This window comes from Phodopus roborovskii, unplaced genomic scaffold (assembly GCF_943737965.1).
Source record: "Phodopus roborovskii unplaced genomic scaffold, PHOROB, whole genome shotgun sequence".
In the NCBI taxonomy this organism is placed as follows: Eukaryota; Metazoa; Chordata; class Mammalia; order Rodentia; family Cricetidae; genus Phodopus; species Phodopus roborovskii.
The window spans coordinates 32,838,295-32,863,528 of NW_026126407.1; the positions used below are offsets into that span (position 1 = coordinate 32,838,295).

At 45.5% G+C, this 25,234-nt stretch overlaps 1 protein-coding gene across 5 annotated transcripts in view; it reads left to right on the top strand.

Annotated features, from left to right (window-relative positions):
• Cyfip2 (cytoplasmic FMR1 interacting protein 2) overlaps window positions 1–25,234 on the top strand; it is a 117,529-nt gene that overhangs the window by 11,074 nt on the left and 81,221 nt on the right. For 4 of the 5 annotated variants that reach the window (XM_051180865.1, XM_051180869.1, XM_051180866.1 and 1 more), the window contains exons 2-8: window positions 7,940–8,079; window positions 9,862–9,951; window positions 14,041–14,118; window positions 15,967–16,068; window positions 19,946–20,127; window positions 22,008–22,104; window positions 23,231–23,359. In XM_051180865.1, the coding sequence (XP_051036822.1) occupies window positions 7,963–8,079; window positions 9,862–9,951; window positions 14,041–14,118; window positions 15,967–16,068; window positions 19,946–20,127; window positions 22,008–22,104; window positions 23,231–23,359 (795 nt within the window). In that variant the 5' untranslated portion in view covers window positions 7,940–7,962. Of the gene's footprint in view, window positions 1–1,955; window positions 2,072–7,939; window positions 8,080–9,861; window positions 9,952–14,040; window positions 14,119–15,966; window positions 16,069–19,945; window positions 20,128–22,007; window positions 22,105–23,230; window positions 23,360–25,234 lie in introns of those variants that run through there. The other variant, XM_051180867.1, reaches the window with a different exon arrangement.

Genomic DNA, 25,234 nt, shown 5'->3' on the forward strand with positions numbered 1-25,234 from the left:
CTTACCTGGTGTTTTGTGCTTGTGTAAAGAGACCTCTCAGTGTGTTTTAGGGAATGGGGGCTGTCATGATTCATCAATTGTGAGTAAGAGCTCAGTAAACTGATAATTTGTACTTTTATCTTCTGACACTATTTCCTGAATGCTTGGTCTGGTCCAGGCTGCCTTGTTAAGTATTCTACATGCTGTCAAGTTAGGAAATGCTCAGAACAAAAGACAGACATTATTATAAAGTGTGATCCTTTTACAAATAGGGAATCTGCAGATCCAAGGGGTTAAATCACAAGCTTATGGCCCAATGGCTATTCAGTGCTGAGTAACAGGTTCAGCCCCAGCCTCAGCCCCACCCACTGCTATTCCACCTTGGTAAAACTGTCCTGCTTTCTCATTCCTTCCAGAAAGTAAAAAGGACCATGGCTGAGATCCTGCTGTAGCCATGAATGGCAGGCAGAACCTGCATTTCCTGAGCCAGGTTCTATCTCCCATCATGCACTGGTGCCAGGACCAACCCTGTCACACTGCAGTCTGTCAGTCATCTCAGTCTTGGAGGCCCTGCTTCCCCTCTTAGAAGCCAATCACTCATGCTCTCAGAGCTCCTGCATATCGTGCAATAGCCAGGCCACTAGCTTTGGGTTGGTTGTGAAGATATTGAATTAAATGACCTGTACTGAACCCACATGTTGAGAGACAGCCACTGCATGAGGTAAAGGAAGCCTCAAGAACACAGTGAATTTGAAAACAATTTATTACTCTCCTTTTCAAATGACAGAACAGCCACATGTGTGTGGACTGAACACGTGGGATTATTTGCATGTGGAAGGTTGCATAACCAAGCTGGCCTCCCAGGCCAGGAAAGGCATGTTTGTTCTCACGTACACCTCTGTTCAAGTTTCTAGAACATCCTCCTTTCTTATTGATGTGGCTTGGCACTGACTTCCAGCACTTGAGCTAAAAACGTCTGATTTCCACCTCCCTTAGGCAGCGGATGATCTACAGAGGAGAGAGCCATTGCAGAAACTGTATTTCCAAGGAGAAAAGAGAGGCCATGTTATGTAAACAAAAGACTCTTAATTTGTTGGCTTTATTAGGCAGCCCACTTACTGATTTTCTTCAAGGAGACTATGGGGAAGCCTTAAGGATTATTCTTGGAAAAAAAAAAAAAAAGAATGCTTTTTGAAGCTTATGAGGTCCTGAAGAACCCCAGGTTTTAGGGAAGGGTGAGAGGAAGGATGGTGGTAGATGAGAGTGGGGGTCAGGTAGGAAGGGAGAGGGGAATTCTGATGGGAACTGGGCATTGATACATTGAGCTAGAGGCTTTTACAGAAATTTCCAAACAGATATACAATTGGAGAGGGAGAACAGGAGAAATCCCACACCAGCGTCACAGAGCACCAGCATTCCTTATTCTTGGCTGAGTTTTTAAATTATATTTAAGGTCAAAAGACAAATGATGTGACTCAAGGATCAAACTCAGATCCTCAGGTTTGGCTGCAAGCTCCTTTACCTACTCAGCCCTCTTACTTGCCTACGATTTTGTTTTAGTCTTCCCCAACTTGTATTATTGGGAGGTAAACCCCTGTATCACTTTGTTCCTATTTCAGTAGATATTTCTAGAAAACACTTTTAAAACGTAATTGTGTTTTAAACTATACTACATCACAACAACAATAACAATAACAGCAAAAAGGCAGTTTTTTGATAGTGTCAAGTTTGCGGTCAGGATTCATTTTCCAGGTTTTTTGTTTTTGTTATCTTTTGGTTTTCCTCCTAAGTATTAAAGTTTTTGTTTTCAGGGTGATGTGTTTGAAATAGAATCCAACCAGAACCCAAACAAACACTGTGTCAGAGTACGAAATTGCTTTGACAGAGTACGAAATCGCTTCTCGCTTCCTGCACGTTTTTTTTTTTCTTTCTTTCCCCCCCTTTCAGCTTATTTGTTGAAGACATTGAGTTGTCCTCCACACTGACTTACCTGTGCTGAGTTACAGTGTGTTTTTCTGCCCCTCCGTATTCCCTGTGAGCCAAAAGCTGAAAGAGATTCTGCTGTTCCTTTTGGGTCCAGCATTCTTCCCAGGTGATGGTATCTGTGTTTATCAGGAAGTGCAAAGTTCACCTGGCTGTTTTCCTTTCCTGATGAGGGACAATGAGTGGATCCACATGTTCACTAGTGGTTTGAAAGCAAGACCTTCCAATTGATGATGTCTCTAAGAAAGGAAAACAAATTATTTTCTTTTGATTTGATTGTCCTAGCCAGCAGTCTATTTTGTTTAGGAAAGACAAGTTACCTCTTCATGTTTTTCTGTTTTCGACATAAAAGTTGTATCACAGGCACCATCCAAGTAGTGAAAGCCAGGTTCCTATTTGGTAAATCTATGATCTCACTGATGTAAAGGTGTTTCTCTTGCTCTGGTCCACTGTAGCTTAGCTGATGGGTGCTCACATGGTCCCATCCTAGGAGAGTGGCAGTTTGATTTGAGGTCTCCTCTAGATCTGTTAAACATATAGCCCCAGTGTCCTTGCTATGCCAAGAAAGTTCTTAACCTTCCCAGACATTTTCTGTACCGGACCTGACTCACATGTCCCTGATTCCTTAGTAGGAAGTCGTATTGCCAGCCTGGAGTCAGCACTGAAGGTTCATGTTTCCAGGTCTTTTTAGTAAACAGAAACACAGCTGTATGTACATATTTACATGTGTACATATAAATATCATGTGTGTCATTGCAAACATGTATTTGTGTCAGTGAGAACTTTGTAATATGTTTTTATTTTAAATGCAAATATGAACACATATGTATATGTATACATATTTATTACCTTGTAAGTTCTGGGCACCTCTTTATATGTAATTGTGCTGGTTTCATTTCTATTGTTGTGATAAAATAACCTGGACAAAAAAGCAACCCAGGGAGAAAGGGTTTATGTTAGCTCACAACTCCAGGCTACAGCCCACCTTGTCAGAGAAGTCACAGCTGCAGGACCCCAAGACATTCAGTCACACTGTATACTCAGAAGCAGAAAGAAATGAATGCATACATACCTCTTATGTCATTTAGGACCCTCTGCCTAAGGAATGATGCTGCCCACAGCTGGGTTCTCTCGTATCAGTTAACTCAGTTAAGACTGTCCCCCATAGACATGCCTACAGGCCAACCCAATGGAGACAATCCCTCACTGAGACTTTGCTCCCAGGTGATTCCATTTCATATCAAGCCCACAGTCAAAGCTAACCACCATGTCTTAGTTTAGGGATTCTGTTGCTGTGAAGAGACACCATGACCATGGCAACGCTTAGAAAGGAAAACATTTAATTGGGGTGGCTTGTTGACAGTTCTGAGGCTCAGTACACTGTCATCATGGTGGGACATGGTAGCATGCAGACAGACATGGTGCTGGAGTAATATCGAGAGTCTTCTATCTTGCAGGCAACAGGAAGTGGTCTCAGTGTCACATTGAGGGAAGCTTGAGGAAAAGGGGCCTCAAAGCCTGTCCCCACAGTGACACACTTCCTCCAACAAGGCCACACGTACTTTTAACAAAGCCACACCTCCTAACAGCGCCACTCCTTTTGGGGGCCATTTTCTTTCAGACCACAGTAACTTTTCCTGTAGTGTTTGGTTTTTAATAACTCTCTTTAGTTGTAAGTATGTATCTTCCGTCATGTCACGGAGGCTGTCTTAGTCTCAACAACACTAGGAGCACATCTCATAATCACTTATTTCCTCATAATACATCCAAACATGTCACAGGAATACACCGGCATAGCATTGAAAATAAAGTAAGTTTGCTTTTCTTTTTTGTTTTATTTTTTTTCAAAACAGGGTTTCTCTGTGTGTTTCTGGCTGTCCTGGAACTCACTCTGTCACCAGGCTGGCCTCGAGCTCAGAGATCCCCTCTGCCTCAGGAATGCTGAGATTAAAGCATGCACTGCCTTGCCTGGCTAAGTTTTTGTTTGTTTGGTTGGTTTTGTTTTGTTTTTATTGTTGTTCCTTTATTTCTTTCTTTCCCCCTTATTTTATTTTTGTTATTCTTGGGCTGTGTCCCAATAGGATCTATCATCAGATTACTGAATTAGAGGCTGCAGAGATGGCTAGGAGCCCCTGCCACACAAGCACCCATGTAAAAAGCCAGGCAGGGTCATGCATTTCTGTAATCCCAGTGCTATGGGAGGCAGAGACAGAAGAATTTCTGAGGTTTATTAGCTGTCACCCTAGCTCCTGGTTTGGTGAGAGATCCTGTCTCAAGGTAGTACAGAAAAAGTAAGGGGGTAGGAGATCCAGCATTCTCCTTTGGCCTTCACAATCATCTACACACACACACACACACACACACACACACACACACACACACACAGATACAAGCACAAACACATCCAAATCATAGAATCACTTACTTGGAACAGTTCCTTTCTGTGTGGTTGTACCAACAAGTTGTTCACATACACATTCATTTTCATTTCTTTCCTTTTATTCCTTTTATGGATTTGCATTTTAAGTTTAAATCTAATTTTATAATAATGGAAAACCAGGTGTATTCAAGAAATGCTAAACTGTTTCCCTGCCTCTGTAGGCCCTACCCTTCTTTCTCCTCCTTCCTCAAAGCTCAACAGTCTTTATATAGCCCATCCTTGAGTCTTTGTCTCAATAAATGTGTTTGTGTATGTATATGCATTCTCCTATAGGATAAATGAGATCATGTGGTGTATACACACACACACACACACACACACACACACACACACACACACCCTGGGACTTGCTACTGCCCAGTCTTCACTGTGAAGGGCTTCAGCAGTCCTGTGGTGATAGATGTTTGCATTTTTCATTCTGTTACAATTGCTTGTTTTGTTTGTTTGTTTGTTTGTTTGTTTGTTTTTTTAGTTTGTATGTTTTGTTTTTTTATAAGATAGGATTTTTCTGTGTAACAGTCTCCACTGTCCTAGAACTCACTTTGTAGATCAGGCTGGCCTTGAACTCACTGAGATCCACTTGCCTCTGCCTCCTAAGCAGTGGGATTAAAAGCATGCACCACCACCTGCCTAGCCACAACTGCATATTTTACACCCCAAGCAACAGAATGATCAAGCTGGCCAGTGGCATGGTGGTCCTATGAGTTTGATCAGTAATTGCAGTCTGGATTTCTTACTGCAAATAAAACAGTATGCTTTTAAAGGATGTCATCTTGGTGTTAGGGGTGGATCCCAGGCAGATATTGATAAAGCTGTTTGTGTGAATCTCGGTACAAGTAGAGCCGAAACCCTTTAATGCCGTGCTTCTAAACACTGAGTGCCAACTCCTCTATGAAGTAGGGTTCCCACGGTACATGACTGATAGCCTATGCAAACAGATAAATCCTAGCAATGTCTAGCACCGAGAAAGACTTATTATTATTGTTTGACATAGTGAAGGAAATTGTTGGGCTTTGAAATCATAGATCATATACCCTATAGATCATCATCCCTCCCTCTAGTAGACTTAACAGAAATGTAAGAAAGGCTGGAGAGATGACTTGTAAGTCAAGAGTACCTACTGCTTTTGCAGCAGACCCAAGTTCAATTCCCAGCACCCTTATCTAGAGACTCACAGTTGCCTGTAACTCCTGGCCCAGGGGATCTTTAATCTCTTCTGGACTTCACCAGCACCTGCACATACATACACATACCCACACATAGGCACACATGCATACACACAATTTTTAAAATATGAATAAAAAACAGTAATGCAAGGAAGAAGGGAGGCATTGCTGGGGCCTGACTGTCATGCTACTACTGTAGACCCGAGCACCACACTTAGAACTCTGAGTAGGGATGAGAAGACAGGCAGAGGGGTAGGTCACACCGAGTTCCAGGTGTCCTCACTGGAGGCTGGCTGTGCCATTGGCTGGGTACCAGCCCAGAAGGTGTGTTTGAGAACTCAGTGGAGTGTGAATTCTAGTCAGCTGCTTTGCAGCAGCCCAGCCCCCATCAGCCCTCCCGACCTTGGGCTTGAAGGAAATATTCCTTGGCAGTGTGACCTTGGGTAGAGGCTCCAACTCTTTGCAGCCATGCACTCCAGCTCTTTGCAGCTCTTTGCAGCCCCTAGACTACATCTACATGTCAAAGGTCCCAAGGTGGCCTGGCATCAGACACTTTTTCCTAACAACAGGGCACAGTCCCTGACATTGAGAGATTCCAGCCCTCAAGCCTACTCCCCTGTTATGGTGCTGGGCTGGCACAGTGGCCCTTCTCTGTGTGTTCCTCCTAATCATGCAGTCATGATTCTGCTAGGAATCATCTTGGGTCTTATTGTTATTGACCTCGACTGTTTTATTTTGTCTCTGTCTCTTGCCCTGTTTCTTTGGGATTGAGCTTTTGATCTAAGTGTTTGAGTGCAGCATTGGGCTAATCGAGTTCCACTTTCTTCAAGATTTGTGTGTGTGCATGTGTGTAGGTGAGTGCGAGGGTGCGTGTAGAAGAGGACACTAGATTCCCTGGAGCTGGAGTTACAAATACATATGAGTCACACAACTTGAATGCTAAGAACTGAACTGAACTCAGGCCTTCGGAGAGAACTGAGCCATCTCTCTCTAGACCTGAGTTCCACTTTTCTTACCTTCAACTAAACATATTTAAGACATTTATTCATTCTCTCTCAGTTCTAAGTAATTACCATTTCTGTTTGAATCACTCCATAGCTGTGAACAAGTTTTGTGGGCTTATACATTTTCAAAGGAGTGAATTTGGGGCTTCTAATCTATACTGTTGATGCTTTCACCACAGTTTGGTTTTGTTTCACTTGGGGAGTACAGTTTTAGATCAGTTTCATTATGTAACCAAGCAGGCCGTCAACCTGCTAAGTAACCTAAACTAGCCCCAAAGTCATAATTCCTCTGCCTCGGTCTCCAAAGTGCTGGGATTGCTTGCATGCATCACTACACATGATTAAACATATCATTTTTGGAGGCTACTTGTGGGAACCCAGTTCATACACGAAACCATACATTATAAGCCTTTAATCCATTTTCACATGTAATTTGGGGTCAAGAAAATGAATCTTCTGCTTGCACAGTGCTGTGTTCTTAAAATAGCAACTAGCTTGAGTTGGTTAACTGCCCTGTTCAGTCCTTTCTGCTTCACTGCCAGAGTTATCCTCCAACCAGCTACATTCTGTCTGGGTCCAAGACACAGAAATACCTATTACCTATTAAGGGCTGATTGCTTTGGTGTGGTTCATAAAATGTCCCGAGGCCAAGGGACACACTGCAGCTTCTCCATTGCTTCAAGCAGGCTGGTTTACAGGAGTTGACAACTGTACAGTCTCTGCTTAACTAGCCTATAAAACCTAGGTGTAGGTCTCCTTGGTTGTCCTGGCTGTTCAGTCATGGATGTTTGTCCTGTACTGATATCTAAGAATGGAACGCATGGTGAATGTCCTTATGAGGCCTGTGTCCCCGTGCCCAACATCAATCCAGATTATTTAGCCTTTCTTACCTGATCATGTGGATGTCACATTACTTCTCAGAGCTGTGTTTCTTTACTGCTTGTGTGTTGGCAGAATCAAGCTTTGCAAGCTGGTAATAAACAGTTGTGGCCAAGATATCCTCAAATTTTATTATTTAATGTACTGTTTGTATATGTATATGATTTCATGCCACGGTGAGTGTGTGCAGGTCAGAGAACAACTTGGAGGAATCTGTTCTCTCCTTCTACCACTTGGGTCCCAGGGATGGAACTCGGGTCATCTGGCTTAGCAGCAAGTGCTTTACCCACTGAGCCATCTCACCAGCCGTGATCCTCATATTTTAAAGGTGTAGATAGAAGATATCTGTGAAGAACTGGCATTTGAGAGTAGCCTAAGTGACTCTTAACTCTCTCCACTCTCCAAACAGAGTTTGAATAGGGTGAGGCCAAAGAAAATATTTGGAGGACCCTAAAATTCTCCCTTGTTCTTTTCTTCCTCTCCATCAGTGTGGAAGACAGACGCCGCAGCCATGACCACCCACGTCACTTTGGAAGATGCCCTGTCCAACGTTGACCTGCTGGAGGAACTGCCCCTCCCAGACCAGCAGCCATGCATCGAGCCCCCGCCATCCTCCATCATGTACCAGGTAATGGAAATGGCAGGGTGCAATGGGGAGACCTGGATTCTGAAGGTCCTGTCAGAGGACCTGCCCTGAAGAGCCAGGAAGAGAAAGGGCATCTAGAAGGTGAAAGGGCAGGAGCTGATGGAGCCCCTCTGCACTCTAAGAGCTCAGTGGAAGGTATAGATTAACTAAAAAATGTGTGCCAGGTCCATGTCCCTCCCCTAGGGGGCATTTGCTGATCTGTTCTAACCCTAAATGCCTTCTGGGCTGTTCTGTTGTTGCATCACCCAGATTATGACAAACAGCCCCATGAATTAAATATCACAGTTTGGAGGCCTCTGGAGCCTGCCTGGATAATTGCTTTTCCTGAATGTGTATGACAAGAGCTCACACAAGTCCACACAGCAGCCAGTGGCTCAGGGAAGTGGATCACAGTTATTTGCTTTGGCCCTAAATCAGAACTTGTGATAAGCCGCCATCCCATTACATACAGCTGTGTCCCTGGCAGGCCTAGTGAGGAGGGCATCCATGCAGCTGGAGGCAGCCTGGCCAAAGCCCCTTGCCTGAGTGTGCCAGGCTGAGTGTCATGTTAAGAAGGAATGGTCGTTTGGAAATTGGGGCTGTATTAGACCTTTTTTGCTAGTCTTGGATGGTGAACTATGACTCAGTTTAACTATGTATTTTTCATTTCATTCAATAGTTAAATGAATCTTCATATACTTGAAGATTCAGTTCCTAAATCTGACTTATTCATAGCTTTTAGCACAGGTTACAATTTTAATCATGCAAGTATATTTTGCTTTTAGTTTTATAGAGAGACATTTTCATTATTAACAAAATGGAAAAGTACAGCATAGAAATAAACTTCTTATACTGATATACCCTTCTCTGTGTACTAGGCATTTTGTTTTATTAAATATATATGGTATATGTACTAGTTCTTTTACTAGAAACAGGAATCCATGATATGCATTTACATGTAAACATGTAAAAAGCTGTTCTGATTCACCTTTTCCTGAACATCCATTTTGGAGCCAGGTGTGGTGGCTTACAGATGTAATCCCAGGATTCTGGAGGCTGAGAGAAGAGGATTGCTGTGAGCTTCAGGCTAGCCTGGGCTACAAATCACAGCAGCAAGCACTTCTGTGGATATTGTTGGATGTCAATGGCTTTAGTAATGCCACCCTAAGTTCAAGCAGCTCATGTTCCTTCCTGCCCATTGTACAGAGAGACTGTCATCTACTTCAGCTTTTGCTGGCTAGTTTCATTGTTTCAAGGTGGCCCTTTAATTGTAAAAACTGCAGTAGTGACCTGGCTTACACATCTACACCTGTGCACCCTCAGGCATGTGTGCTGAATGTCTGGATCAAAGCCATGCACACCTTGACTTTTAGCAGCTGTTTGGACTTGCATAGTTAGCTGGAAGTATGATTTCCTCGTGCTGGGGCTTTTATTCATCACGACAAGCATAACAGATTAATTTTAGTGTTCTTACCACATGAATAAATCGGCAAAGTCTATTAGTAAATCCTTACTACCTGGAATTAGAAATCGTCAATTCAGAATTAAACATTTACTTCTGAGCTTGGTTGGGTGAAACCGGTCGTCTTTGAGAGAAGCAGGTGCTGTCCATTTGTCCTCAGCTGATATGAGTCGGTAAGGGGTGATATTTGAAAGCCACAGGGCAGTAGATTTCCACAGAAAGCGTGTGATTTTTGTTGGTGGCTGTTCACTCCCTAGATATCCAGCCAGCTTAGATGAGTTTTCCAGTAACCAAATGTCCCCTCCTGTTCTCTACCTCCACAGGCTAACTTTGACACGAACTTCGAGGACAGGAATGCGTTTGTCACGGGCATTGCAAGGTACATTGAGCAGGCAACGGTCCACTCCAGCATGGTAAGTCTCCGTGACCCACATGTGCAGATGCACACCCTGCCAACGCAGGAGGAACCATGTGCAGCTTCCCACACCAGGCCTGTGCTTAGCTACCCCAATGTGTTCTGCCTTAGTCAGCTGGGCTATGGAATTCTATTCTGGAACCCGGGCCCAATCCCCTCTCTATGCCTTGGGGCATACTCCATATCTTGCTCATATTGCTCATTGTAAGCCCATGCGAACCCCGCTGCTCAGTTCCCTGAGGACAGGGACTTTTGGAAATACTTGGAATTAAGTCCTACTTTAATTTTATCCTTACAGATTGCTGGGGGGAGGGGCGACGTTGCTTGGTCTCTTGACAAAGGAAAAAAAATCCTTATAAAAATGACAAGTGAGATGGCTTTGGAAAATGTCATTTATTGATTCAAGGAAGCTGCCAGCCTAAATCATTCATAATGGAGCCATTTGTTTTCCTTTTAGGGTCTGACCCTACGAGGGCGATTTCTCCTCTCCCTTTTTATCTACAGCGAAGATTTTGGAATTCTAGGTTTCTTGTCTAAGGGCCCCAGCATGTACTTCTCTGGACCCTTCTCACTGTGTGCATTATGTTCTAAAAACCCAACTCATTCATTAACTATTGTGTGTCTGCTGTGAGCTGATTCTAGAATTAGTCCAGGGCCAGTCTCAGTTCTGAGTGAGTTAAGTGGAGACAAGTCAACCAAACATTTTTTCAGTACAGCTACTCTGGGTTCATTGTCTCATTTAATCCTCACACAGAGCCTGGGAGGCAAGTGATTGGCAGCCCGATATTTCAGTTGGCCAACATGGGAGCCCCTCAACTGTAAGAAATTGATTCAGGGTCTCACAGCTGATGGGTAGTACTCTGGTGACAAAGCTTGGCACTCTGGACTATTCTTTGCAGACAAGTAAAAATGTATACACACTCCATGCCATGGTCAAAGTTTGGAATTCAGTTTTGAAGGGGCCTTGAGGAGACTGGAGGAAGCTGCTTCTGAGTACAGCCTTCTAGGGGGTAATGATAGGTTGTGTACACACTGCTCTTTGAAATGTAGGCAGGGCAATCTGCTGTGTGATATCATCGAGAGCCCCATAATAACTCCAGGGCTTGCAAAGGGATCATTATACCTAGTGTAGAGATGAGAAGACTAAGGTCTGAAGATGTTAATAAGCAAGTTGCTCGTGGTCCTACAACTAGTAAGCCCTTGCATGAACCTGGGAACTGTCCTGACCTCTTTCTGTGGTTCCCTCTTTGTCACATGGGATTGTAGCTGTCAGATGAGATGGGAGTGGGACATCAGGTGACTATCAGCACAAGTAAAGACAGAATTCTCAGAGACTGCCCAAAATTGGAGTGTGGAGTGAGTGAGCGAGCGTGCGTGCGTGCTTATGTGTGTGTGTGTGTATGCGTGTGTGTGAGTGGTACTGTAGATACCATTTATGGAGAATGAGGTAAGGGGTCTGTACATGGAAGTCATGTTTGCTGCCTAGACCACCATAGCAGAGAGCTGTGACCAGGTAGCTTAAACACTGTTTCCCTTTCACAGCCCTAGAGGGTGGTACTCCTGCTGTCTCCTTGGCTACCCTAGCTCTTTCCATACACACTCCTGCATGTCTGATGGCTCTATGTGTACCCAAGCCCCTGCCCCTTTTATAAAGATGACAGTCCAGTTTCGTGAGATCCAGGCCTCATGAGGTTCTTTTGAGTTTCACCACCTTTCAAAAGGGCCCCTCTAGAAATAGTCACAGTGTCAAGTACCAGGTTAGGACTGGAGCCTGTAACTGAGGGTCGGAGGCTGGAGATGTAGCTCAGTTTTAGTTGTCTGAGTACCCATCTAGAACACACAGAGCCCTGGCTTGATATCCAGCACCAAATAAACTGGACATGATGTGGCAAGTGCTACCAATCCCACTTGGGGAGGTGGAGGCAGGGGGATCTGAAGCTAGAGATCATCTACTTAGGTGCCGCCCCCACATGGCCAGAGTACCAAGCTGGTGGAGAGTGTCAGGATTGAAACACTTAACAGACCACCATGAGAAATGAAGAGGAAGCTGCCACCCTTTATTACAGAGAGTAATGGGCTTATATACCCAAGCCAGGGCATAGGCTAAGCATAGGAGGAAATCATGCACCACCCACACCTGGGGTCAAGGCATGGACACTGCACACTGGAAAGTTATGAGAACAACCTGTTTGATCAACCGTGAGAGCACAGGAGTTCTACAGCTGGGTGGGGAGGAAGAGAGCTGTAAGGGACAAGTACTTAAATTTCCCAACACATAGGAAGTTTGAAGCAAGCTTGGACTAGAGACCCTATCACAAATGAACTTAAATAAATAAATAAATAGAGTAGGAAGTTTTCAACCTTGGGAGAGAGGGGAGCAGAACTCTGCTTCACCCATGCTTTATCCATGAACTGCTCATGGAATGAGTTATGGAGGAGCAAATGGAAAATATAAACTGGATGAGATTCTGCAAGTGATTGTTGCTGGAGGCATGACAGGCTGGGTGGGGGCAGTGACCGTAGGGGAGAGCTGTAATGATCATGTACACAAGAGAAACTGGATATCATCACTTCCACCTGGTATAATTCTTTGGGGTAGAACTGGACCCAGGCAGACTGAGGTGTCCCAGGAATACCAGGTCACAGGCTCAGATAGGCAAGTGTGGGACAGGCTGGCTCTAAACATGATTATATTTGTTTTCTGATGCTGCTGTGAGAAATTGCATGATTGGCTTAATTGACAGACTGTTTGCCTAGCATTCACGAAGCCCTCATTTGATTCCCAACAGCACATAAACTGTGCAGTGATAAATATAGCACTTGAAAAGTAGAGACAGGAAGATCATAAGTTCAAGGTCATCCTCAGTTACCTGGCAAGGGTAACCTGGGATACATACCTCTAAAATAAACTAATATATTATATATTTATACACACAGAGAGAGAGAGAGGGGGGAGAGACAGAGATACAGAGACAGAGAGACAGAGATACAGAGAGAGAGGGTGCACCTGGGACTTGAAGACATGTACTGCAGCCTCTGTAAACCCAATGAAATATTGCCTGCTGTGGCATTTGGGGGCTGAGAACAGCCACGAGTTCCCTACATTACTGTCAGTTCTCCTTTTAGACACATGTTCCCAAGCAGAAGAGAAAGCAGAAGGCCTGTGGTTGGGCTTGGTTGTTTCTGAACTTGGAGACAGCATGTTACTGACTGAAGTTCTAAATTAAGAATTAAACCGTTGCTACTGAATAGAATCACAATAAGTAACAAACTCCAAATTAAATTGGATTCCACCCTAATAACATATTACAAAGTGGATATGATAAATAGATTTAAATTTTAAAATTCATTTTCCCTAGATACAAACATTTACAAGGAAAGGAAGCATAACACTAATTATTTTCTCCTGTTATTTTTGAGGTATGTTTTCCGTAACTGGAAACCATTTAAATATATGCATGAATATTTTAATCATGTTCACAATATTATACTGCTGTCACCACATCTAATTCCATTGCCCTATACATGTGCCCTAGGCTGTTAGCAATCTCACATGGGTCCTCTCTCTCTGTTCCCATCAGCCACTGTCTGCTCTTAGGCTATAGCTCTTGTGGCTATTTCATCTAAAGGAATCAGAATGTGTGGCCTTTTGTCTGGCTTCCACTGAACTTCATATTAGGTCAGTCTTAAATGGAAGGTCCATGTGAGTTACCTGGGGACGTCACTGGAATATAGGGCTTTTTTTTGTTTTGGTTTGGTTGGTTTGGTTTTTCAAGACAGGGTTTTTCTGTGTAACAGCCCTGGCTGTCCCGGAACTTGCTTTGTAGACCAGGCTGGTCTCGAACTCACTGAGATCTACTACCTCTGCCTCCCAAGTGCTGCAATTAAAGGTGTGCCGGAATATAGTTCTTAATCGTAGAATCAGACAGCCTGAGAGGACAGCCCCACAACCGGCTTTGTCAACACGACTCCGGGTGATGCTGCTGTTGCCAGTCACAGACCACACCCTACAAGTTGTAGACAGAGACTTGACAAACCTGTGACACCAGTGTCATCTCCTCTTAACAAAAATGCTTTGCCATTTCAGAATGAAATGTTAGAGGAGGGACACGAGTATGCGGTCATGCTGTACACCTGGCGCAGCTGCTCCCGGGCCATCCCACAGGTGAGGCCATCTTTGCTATGACTCTTTTGCCCATTAGGGGTACTACTGCTCCTCAAGGTCAATCAAACCCAAACCAGAGGGCTGGCTGAGTTTTCTGGGTAGCAGGAGGTAAATCTGGGCCTCTGACCCAAAAAGCTTCCCATAATACTACTGAGAAGGTCCATGCCCCTGGGGTCTTAAAAACAGTTCCCAGCACATACTATGCACAGTATTTCATTTCACAAGCAGCATCTGCTGCCTCCCACCCAGGTCACTGCAGAGGGTCTAAGGTAGCAAACACGCTTTCGGCTCACTTCTCCACCCAAACCCATGTCCGGCCACAGGACGATCACAGTGCACACTGCTTCAAATCGTTCGGGATCTTCTTATCGCAGGAACATATTTTGTAAAGCCAAATTGTTACCACAGAACCTTGCTACTTCTCTTTTTTTACACTGTCATGGGCTTGTTGAAAATACAGATATGGTTATTATTGTCATTGACATTTTCATTTAATTAGTGGCTCCCATTGTAACAAAATCAACAAACCTCACATGCATAAAGTAATCAGAAGGTACCATTCCCTCTTTTAACCCTCATATTTAGGGGCAATTATTATTGACAAATTTTGTTTGCTTCATATTCTTCTAAGCCTGGTTTTGTTTTTCTTAAATAATTTATTTTCCTTTTTTTTTACTTTATTTTTACTTCATGTGCACAGATGTTTTTGCCTGCTTGTCAAACTTTTAATTACATTTATTTGTTCTCTCTAGGGAGGGTATATATGTACAATGGTGTGTGTGTGGCAGTCAGAGGAGAACATGTAGGAATTGGGTCTGTCCCCATTCAGGCCATCAGGCTTGAAAGGAAGTACATTTTTCTACTGAACCATCTGGGCAGCCTCATATTTTGTTTTTCTGGAAAAAGGGGACCAAACTGGAGTTGTGCCTCAGTGGCAAAGCATTGCTAAACATATCTCAGGGTTTGGGGTCCAAGGCCTGGATTCTCTCCCCAGCAGTGCAAAGGCAATAAATAAATAAATAAAACAAAACAGGCATCAAATCATACTTAACTGTGACCTTTTGGCATGTCCACTGTGGTGGCCGCATTCTCATGGTATTTCTAGAGATCCACCTTAGTCCTTGTTTGTAATGGTAATAGTAGTAAACGATTGTATCACTTGGCCATGTAATGGCCCATTGGCAATTATATAACCATTGATAACCATAAAAGATCATTCTTGCCCAATGCATGTGGTACTTACCTGTAATCCCAACACATAGGAGGAGTCAGGAAGACCTTGAGTTTCAGGTCAGTGGGCTACACAGTGAGATACTGTTTAAATAAAAAGTAATGCGTTTGCTCACTCTCACACCCAGCCAACCTATCATCAGGCTTGGTGTGTGTGTGTGTTCAAAGAATATCTACCGTGTGGTACTAAGGTCATGTGCTTACTAAAAGTACTGGGTAGGGAAGTAGGTCTCTGAGTGGCACAGCTTTGGTTAGCCATCAATTACCTGGATGTGACTTTGGAGCTTTGTTCCAGGCATACAGCATAACAAGGGTAGACTGGCTCACCATCTTGTATATGAGGATAGGGGAGAATGCGTGGCAGATCTCTATAGATACATGGCTAGCCAACTGAAAGGGCACAGACCAGCAGGAAAGGGGGGGCAGTGTTGGGACCAGCTGGCTCCTTACTACAGCCAGAGTCTAGGGATCACTTCGAGGGCCTGTCAGTCTTCTACCTCTCACTGGGGTGACCATATCCATTATCACCCATGACAAGGTGCCACATTGAACTACAGGCCAGTCTCATGAGACAGAAGCTGTGAGCCTGGGTGATGAACTTGCCTCTCACATTCACAGGTGAAGTGCAATGAACAGCCCAACCGGGTAGAGATCTACGAGAAGACCGTGGAAGTGCTGGAGCCAGAGGTCACCAAGCTCATGAAGTTCATGTACTTTCAGGTGAGTGGGGTGTGGAGGGGCCACAGAGGAAGGCTCACAAAGACACCTACTCTTTCACATACTAGACTTTGGTGCCGTGTCATTTTTTTCATCCAGCTAATATTTTAAAGAACCACCCACACTCCTGTGAGTTGGCCAGCCAACAGGTGCCCCCATCTTCACAGATGTGTAGCTCCAAAAATACACAGTAGTTTTTAGAATATGGTGAGGGCCATGAGTAAAATACGATTTACAACAGTTGTAGATTGCAGAGTAGCTACAGATAGTTGGTGCTTTAGGGACAGTGCATGGAGCTACAAACCTGATCACAGCAGAGGCAGGAGTATGATGGTATGGTGAACAGGATTCCAGAAAGATGGTCTGGCAAAGCCCCGAAGCAATTAGTGTGTTCAAGGAGAGGACAATAAGGGAGCAGGCTATAGAACAGTAACAACGGGTAAGTGGTCCAAGGGGAGGCTGGAGCAGGGCTGGCACTCAGTAAGATGCTACTGTGAGCCTTGGGATTTGGATTTGGTGATGTGAACTGATCTGAGGTTTCAGGCTATCTGGCCACTAGGTAGGAAATGGTTTGGAGGTGGAGGTTGGAAGAAGCTATGAGAGAAGAGCATGGCCACAGCAACCAGAGAAAGTTAGGAGCTCTGGAAGAGCCTTTGTTTAGAGGATGAAGGGAAGGGAGAGGGCCAAGGAACTTCACACGTGTCAGGGAAGGCTAGGTGGTAGCATAAAGGGGCAGGAAATATGAGCAGCCAGTTACTTGCTGGGGTCTCATTGGCAGCCAAAAGGGTGGCAAGGTGAGCATTTCAAAGCTACTCTTTACTCCACGGTGGGTGACATAGCTTGCACAATCCATACCTTATGTATGTTCCACCTGTGGGACTGAGCTTCATTCATAGGCTCTTGACTCTGGCCAGAATCCACCCTGTACTCAGCATCTAGGCAAGAACTGGGACTGCACTAGGGGAAGTGTCTAGGCCTGAGTAAGGAATGATGCCAGGTCAGACCCTGGCTGTGCTATTGTCTGATTGTATGTGACTCACTTCACACACACACACACACACACACACACACACTCACACACACTCACGTATACACATACACACACACACACACACACACACACACACACACACACACACACAGGGACATGGAACCTGCCTGTCAGGGTAGTGGAAAGGATAAACAAGGTCCATCTGTAGGTGCCCAGCAGTGCCCTGTGTGGAGGCTTACAGTGCTTCACAGCTATTGTTAGTACCCTAGGTGGCTCTACTTCCCCAGAGCCTAAAGTCTCTTTGGGAAGCAGGTCAAGAAAGGAGAGCTATCAGAAACTGGGTGTGAAGTGAAGAGCTCCCTTAGGAGAGGTGTGAATAGAAGGAAGGATCTGGAATGATTCACAGCTGTATACCAAGCTCTGTGCCCATCGACTATGTGCATAAACAGTAATAAGTTCAAAAGGACACTCCTCAGCAGCACAAGGCTGACTTCAAGCACTCAGTAGCCGTTGTGGCCTACTGCATTAGTTTCTGTTCTCATGTCTGGGCCCTGATGCCTAATGAAGCATTCCAGCGATCTCGAGGAAGTCAGAGTTGCTTGGCTCACAGTTTAAAGGTACAGTTCATCATGGCAATAAAAGCATGGTGGCAGGAGCATGAGGCACTGGTCAGGCCGTGCCCGGGTCAGGAGAGGTGAAAGCCAGTGCTCAGCTCATTTTCTCCTTTTCGCCCAGTCCATGGGGTCATGCCACACCAGTTACACATTCAGGGTGAGTCTTCCTTGTTTGGTTAGACCTTTCTGGAAACACACATCCTTCATGGACACAGGCAGGGGTTCCTGGTGAGTCTAAATCCCATCAAATTGAAAGTGAAGATTAACCATCATAAAATCATGGCGAGCATGGCTGTGGTGAACCATGGCAGAAAGCCTACCTGGACTTAGACTCTGGAGGTCTGGCCTGGTCTTTGAGGGAGGGGAACTGGCAGATGGACACTGTAGGCCCTGGGAGGGGAGCAGCGCTCACATCTGCACATACATCTCCTCACACCCTTGCTTTTGAACTACTTTCTTTGAGATATAATATTTATTATCACATCCCATTTAATGTTCACCCAAGTAGAGTGAACAGCCCAGCATGTTCTTCACAGAGCTATGTGTTTATCCTATAATCTGTTCTAGAATATCTTTACCCCTACAAAGAAATCTCTTGAACCTTCACTCCCTAACATCCCCAACACCCTCTCCTTCAGCCCCAGGCAGCTACTAAACCACTTCTTATCTCGGTGGATTTCCTGTTTAGACATTTTCCTGTGAATGAAACTGTGCAGGACGTGACGTTTCATGGCTGGCCTCTTGCCGTTGGTGGGGTGGTTTTGAGTGTAATCTGTACTGTAGCAGGCACCAGAATATAATCGGACTTTTTTTTTTTTAATGGAACGCCATGTCACTGTACACATGTACCATATTTTATTATTCCTCTATCCATCAGGTAATAGATGAGGCTGCTTCCCCCCTTTGGATCTGTTAGGAATAAAAGCTGAACACATGTGCAAGGGCTTGTGTGTCGTTAGAGACTCTCATCTTTCTCTTGGCTCGTGTGCTAGTTAGTTTTTTGTCAACTTGGCACAAGCTGAAGTCATATGGAAAGAAGGAGCCTCAGTTGTTGCCTTTCCTCTATCGATTGGCCTGTGGGCAAGTATGTGGGGGCATTCTCTTAATTACCGGTGTGGGAGGGCCCAGTTCTCTGTGGGCTGCACCACTCCTGGCATGTGGTCCTAGGGTGTATAAGAAAGCAAACTGACCGTGCTCTGGACCCTCGGCGGTCTCTGCTTCCGTTTCTGCCTCTAAATTCTTGTGTGGAGTTCTTGTCCTGTCTTCCTTCAGGGTAGACTGCAGGCTGTGAGTGAAACAGATCTTTTCTTCCCCAAGGTGCTTTTGGTCAGGATATCACAACACTACACAGCAAACTAGGACTAGCAGATCCTTGTGAGTAGAGTGCTGGTTCACTTAGCGACTCCATCTTAGATGTGCAAGTTTCCTAACTGCTCCTGCAATCTGCTGGCACCTTGGCAGCCACCAAGCTACCATGCCAGAGCCCCAGCATCGCCCATCGGATGCCATCAAAGCACAGGTCCTCATAAGAGCCCCTGAGGGTGTGTGGCCCCTCCAGTGTTGACTACGTGTCTTCCCTGCACTCACTCCAGCTCAAGCCAAGCCCTGCCCTTCCTTGTATCCTCCCAACATGCCCCGGGGCCTTTGCACTGGCAACTCATGCTTCCTTCACTCATTCCTGTCTTTCTCCTTCTCTTTCAAATTGCCTCTCTAAAAGTCACTTCTTGGAGATTCCAGTCTTTCTTCATAGAGGGACAGTTCTTCCCAGCCCTTCTCAAACTCCATCCCTTCTTCACTTCCTGCCACATCAAGTATGAAATCCTGCCGCAAATCATTTGCTTTGTTTTCTGCTATTTAATGTATAAGATCCTTGGAGCAGATTTTGCTCTTGTTTTGATTTCTGCTTAACCTCAGTCCTTGGGATGGCTATATGGTATACAGTAGATGCTCAATTATCAGTTGCTTTATGGATGAACCTCTGTCTCTCCCTGCATGCCACACACTGGGGATACAATGCCTCTTAGCAAATGTGTTTTTTCAATAATTCATCGGATAAACTCACTTCAAACAGGTTCCAGCACCCTGTCACAATTAGTTTTGGAGATGGGGACATCTCTTAAAAACACTGCCTGGCATGGTAGATGTGTCCTTCTTACTCCGCCTTGACCGTAGTGAGGACCCTGGGAGAGCCTTGACCTTCTCCTACTCAAGAGTGCACTGAGGTCCCCCCCCTCACCAGGCGGCCCCATCCTCACCAGTGCCCCTCTGTCTCCAGCGCAAGGCCATCGAGCGCTTCTGTAGCGAGGTCAAGAGGCTGTGCCATGCAGAGCGCAGGAAGGACTTTGTCTCCGAGGCCTACCTGCTGACCCTGGGCAAGTTCATCAACATGTTTGCAGTCTTGGATGAGCTGAAGAACATGAAGTGCAGCGTCAAGAACGACCACTCTGCCTATAAGAGGTCAGGAACCTGCCCTGCTCCCCGAATCCCTCACAGACTCATTCCCTGGAAAGAGTAGCCTTCCCCAAACCCAGCTGCCGTGATAGGGTGGTTTGAGGAAGGTGATTCTGGGCTGGGGCTTTGGAAGAGTTGGTGTTGGCCACCCTTGATGTCCCAAGATGGAATAATCTGGTTCCTGTTTCCCCAACTGGGGAACAGCATGTTTGCCTCATGGCAGAAAGGTTATCATAGCAATCCCATTGTCACTTTCTGTGACAGACAGAAAGCCACTGCAAAGAACTGCAAAGCCCAGTCATACATTCCTCTAGTTACCCCAGCAGCAGTGGCATTTGCCTGGGTTTCTTCAGCACCCCTCTGCTCCTCTGTGGCTTCTTTCTCAGGCAGACCCATACAGTGGCTTCCTGCCAGCCTGTGGTAGGGGAAAACGCCTCACTTCCCGCATGCATTTGGAAAATCCAAGCCAAGATTGTCATCAATCCAGCTTGCTAATCCCTCCTTTGGACACTGAGTGGGGTAGAGGTTATCTGAGTGGGTGGCGAGTTAGGGGTCCTTGTCATTATTGAAAGGACTGGGATTGGGAGAGGTCACTCATCTCCAGAAGCCAGGATATAGCCACCAAAAGACAGGGAGTGCTGCAAAGTGACAGATCAAAGCAACAGACTCCTGGGAGCTGGTTGAGGCTCAGGTGAGTGCCAGTGTCTGTCCATTCCTTCTGGAAGGGTTGTCCATATCATTGGCAAAAGATGACTCTATATCTGAGCCACAGTTCCCCATGTTTCAAGGTAACAGGAGAAAAAAAATACAACAGATTGAATTTCACAATTTTTTTTTCTCCTGGGTCAGATGTGAAACCTGGGTTGCCCAATAGTTAGAGACCATCTCAAGGCCAACTCAAGATGTCACAGATGGCCACCAGTGCAACATCCTTCCCCATACACTTCCTGTGGTGACCCATCAGTTCCATCATGACAACAGCCAACATCTGTGTCCTGAGCCAGGGAGGAGTGTTGCCCCCATTCTCACAAGCTACTGTGACACGAGCTGCGCCTTGCTGGGTTAAGTTGGGACACACTGTTGTTAAGACCAGCCTGTGTTCTCCATGTTCTTCTCCTTCCATCTGTCACCCAGTCAGGGTACAGGTGCTTGTGCTGCCGTGCAGTGCTGTGCATGGGAATGTTGCCGTTAAACCGGATCTTTGATCCATACCACTTAGGCTTATGCAGGAGAATCATCAGCTGGGCCTAGCGGCACAGGACTGTTATCCTCGCTAGTTTCCATCAGTTCAAGGTTTAGGCTATGGAGTGATTTTGATACCAGCCTGAAAAACTTAGCAGGGTGCGGTCTCAGAACTGGAAAGATAGTAAAAAGCTAGGGGGCATAGTTCCAAGGTCAAGTGCTTTGCCAGGCATGCACCCTGTCCTAGATCCTTTCCCTGGTGCTACAAGCCAACTCAAAAAATAGGATGCGGAGATTTTCCTATAACGAACAGAACACATGAAAAAGGAAAAAAAAAAAAAAAAAAAAAAAAAAAAAAAAAGAAAAGAAAAGAAAATGAAGCTTCCTGCCTGCCGTTGTTCTACATGGCTCACTGTGCAGCTTCCCTGGAGGTCCTGGCCAGGCTCAAGGACACTGCCCACTCCCTGTCTTCATCAGTCAGTCCTTCCTGGTTTCCATTAACTGTCCCGAGATTCCGCCATGTTTTCTGTTTTCATGCCTTTTAATTCCCAGCAGCTGTCACTAGGGCTTAAACAGAGAATGGACTTTTTCCTCTGACCTTGGAACCACCTGCCATGCTCAGAGCTCCCTGACATCAGGGTGGTGTCTTTTTAAGCTGAGCGGGAACAAACTCCTATGTTATCACCTCCTTCCCTGTGTTTCAGAGCGGCCCAGTTCCTAAGGAAGATGGCAGACCCCCAGTCCATTCAGGAGTCTCAGAACCTGTCTATGTTCCTGGCCAATCACAACAGGATCACCCAGGTGAGGGCAGGTTCCTGGTTGGTCCTGCCTGGTATGCCAAGGAAGCAAGGATAGGGCCTGAGGCTTAGAGGGCTCCAAGGAACAGCACACAAGTTCAGTCCACACTTTTTGTCTCCACTGCCCTTCATGAGAGTAATGTGAAAAGCTACAGCCAGTGACCTCTCCCTGTTTGGTTCTCTGGAAGGTTCCAAGACAGGGTTGTGGGCCCCACACCAGGCTCTAGGTTGAGGACAAGCCTACCATGGGTCCATTATCACACCTCAGTCAAAGTCAGATATTCAGTTTACACATCTATAAAATGGGTATATTATTTTGGGACTATTGTGAGACTAGATCTCACAGGACTAGCTTGAAAAATGAAGTGTGAACAAAAAGCCCTCAGAACATGACCAAGGGCCTGGGAAGGCACAGTTATAGTCACCACCTTCAGTTTGCCAATGTGTACCCTCTGGGCTTCTCTCCCATTGTGCCTGCCATAGCTGGACCTATCTTCCTGTCGGTTCAATACTAAGAGTATCTGTAGGACCCAGGCCAACTCCCAAGAGTTCTCAGACTCATATCCCTATCTCAAAGGCCTGGAGGTGGCAGGGCTCCCGCCGTCTGTAGAGAATTCCAGCACTGCTACAACCACATCTCTCTTAGGGGTCCAGTTTGTGTCTGTGGGAGAAAGGGCTATGGAGAAACCTTCCTTAACAGAAACTGTTATGATGCTCCCACCTACCTACCTATGTTACTCCTTCCGCTGGGTGGGTCTTCTCCCTGCCTTTGTCTGAAGTAGGGAAATCCACACCCTGAAAACTAACCTGCAGTTACTGCAGGCATGATCACTCCATCGCTGTAAAGCTGAGCTGCCCAGGGGTGCACTCACTCTACCCTCAGAACAGCCAAAGTTGACATGGGAGACCCAAGGGGTTAGGTCCCTGCTGAGGGAGGTGAGCAGAAACTACCAGTGATTGCCTAGCATCAAAGGGAAGTCAAATATGAGCACCTGCTGGCATGAAGGCTCCCTCCTTCTGGGACCTCAGTAAGGAATAAAGTGCTCACATATCCTGCCCAGCTCTGGGTTTTCTGGGTGGTGCCAGGGGAGGCTTGCTCTGTCTGACCAGCGGGTGGCGCTGTTGTTTAGTGTCTTCACCAGCAACTGGAAGTGATTCCAGGCTATGAAGAACTGCTGGCGGACATTGTCAATATCTGTGTGGATTACTATGAGAATAAGATGTACCTGACACCCAGTGAGAAACACATGCTCCTCAAGGTAACTCTTCCCCACCTCACACTGCTTCCTTCCACGTGCATGGTGAAAGCGCGCATGCGTGCCGGTGTGGGTGTAGATGTATATGTCATTCTTCAGGAGCCATCCATCATCTTTTCCTAAAGGTTAATTTCTGTTCTTTTAAATATGCATATGTGGGTATGTGCACACAGACCATCGCTGTCAGATGTCCTGGAACTGGACTTACAGACTATTGGGAGCTGTCCAACGTGGGTTCAGGGCACCACACTCAGGTCTTCTGCAAGGGCAGCAACTGCTCTTAACCACTGAGGCTCCAGCCCCATATTTTCTCACTGGGACCCATGGCTCACCCGTCAGGCCTGGATAGCTGGCCAGCAAGCAGGGACTGGCTTAACTCTGCCACCCATCACTGGGGTTCCATGTGTGCAACACCATGCCAGTGTGTATATGAGTGCTAGAGACTGAACTCAGTTCTTATGTTTGTGCTCCAAGCATGTAACTGATATGCCATCTCCTCAGCCCCATTTTAAGAGAATATTTTAAAATATCAGCTGATGACTCCAGCCTTACTTGCAATCTTCTCTTTGATGTGCCACACACTGAAAATATCTTTACCAATGTTTCTCCAGTGCATCCCTAGTTGATGCCAAGAAGGCGTTTTACAGGGATGTTATTTTTTTTTTCACACGTCTCCTGTGGTTTAAACCCTGATGCTATACTTTTGAACTAAGTTTGTAGAGCTAAACTTCCTAAAAGAGAAATTCCTAGCTTATAGGGAAGGAAGAATCCATGTTTTGTCAAAATGACCAAACTTATTCCAGCGGTTTTCAGTTTTCATTCAAAAATTGTGATGCCATTGTTATAATTATGGAGACTCTAAACTATGTGGGAAAACATAAAAATGTTTGGGCTCTTAGACTCCTCCCTCCCGGATAGTGTGTGTGTGTGTGTGTGTGTGTGTGTGTGTGTGTGTGTGTGCGCGCGCGCGCACATGTGCTTATATAGTTTCAAAATACTTAATATAGAATGTGGAAGTTTTTTGTTTTGTTGTCTTTTGAGACAGGATCTCAACTAAATTTAACCCTGCCTAGCTTGGAACTCAATATGTAGACTAGGCTGACCTTGACCTTGAACTCACAGAGATCCTCTCGCCTCTGCCTTCCAAGTGCTGGGATTAAAGCTGTGTACCATGCACATGCCCAGCCTTACATGTAGAATTGAAAAGATTTATTTATGAACACCTGTGCACCACAGCATTCATGTGGAGGTCAGAGGAGAACTTGTGGGGAGCATTATAACCTTCCACCGTGTGGGTCCTGGGGATTGAACCCTAACCATCAGGCTTGGCAGCAAACACCTTTTCCCACTGAACCATCTCTTTCTATCCCATGCGATCACATGTGTTTGGAAGGTTATGCAGTCTTTAAATGGTATCATACAGAATAACCTTTTTTTTGCTTTGCCTGTTGTTCTGCCCTTGGCTACTTAGGTCCTTTCTTAACCTTTCTCCCACAGCTGACATGAACGAGCCTCCAGCCTTGTTTTGTGTTATTGCTCAGCTCTTTGCAGCCTATTAATGATCTCAGATGCCACCAGGGGGCGTGGAAAACCTTTACATGACAGTCTGGTGCTGATGCTGCCAGACAGAATGCACCAAGCAGGAAGCAGCTGTCACAGACTGTCCTCTGCTCCTTCCCTTAGGGGCCAGGGTGATAAAGGCACGATGAGGAATTACTTCCTGTGTCTCTACAGCTGACCTTACCCCCCAGCAGCTCATTTACCTAAAGGAACTAACAGTAGGTCATAATATTAAGAGTACCAGCATCTTCAGGCAGAAACAAGGTGTTCTCCAATACTCCTCAGGAGCCTTTACATTGCTGTTTTCCTATTTACCAA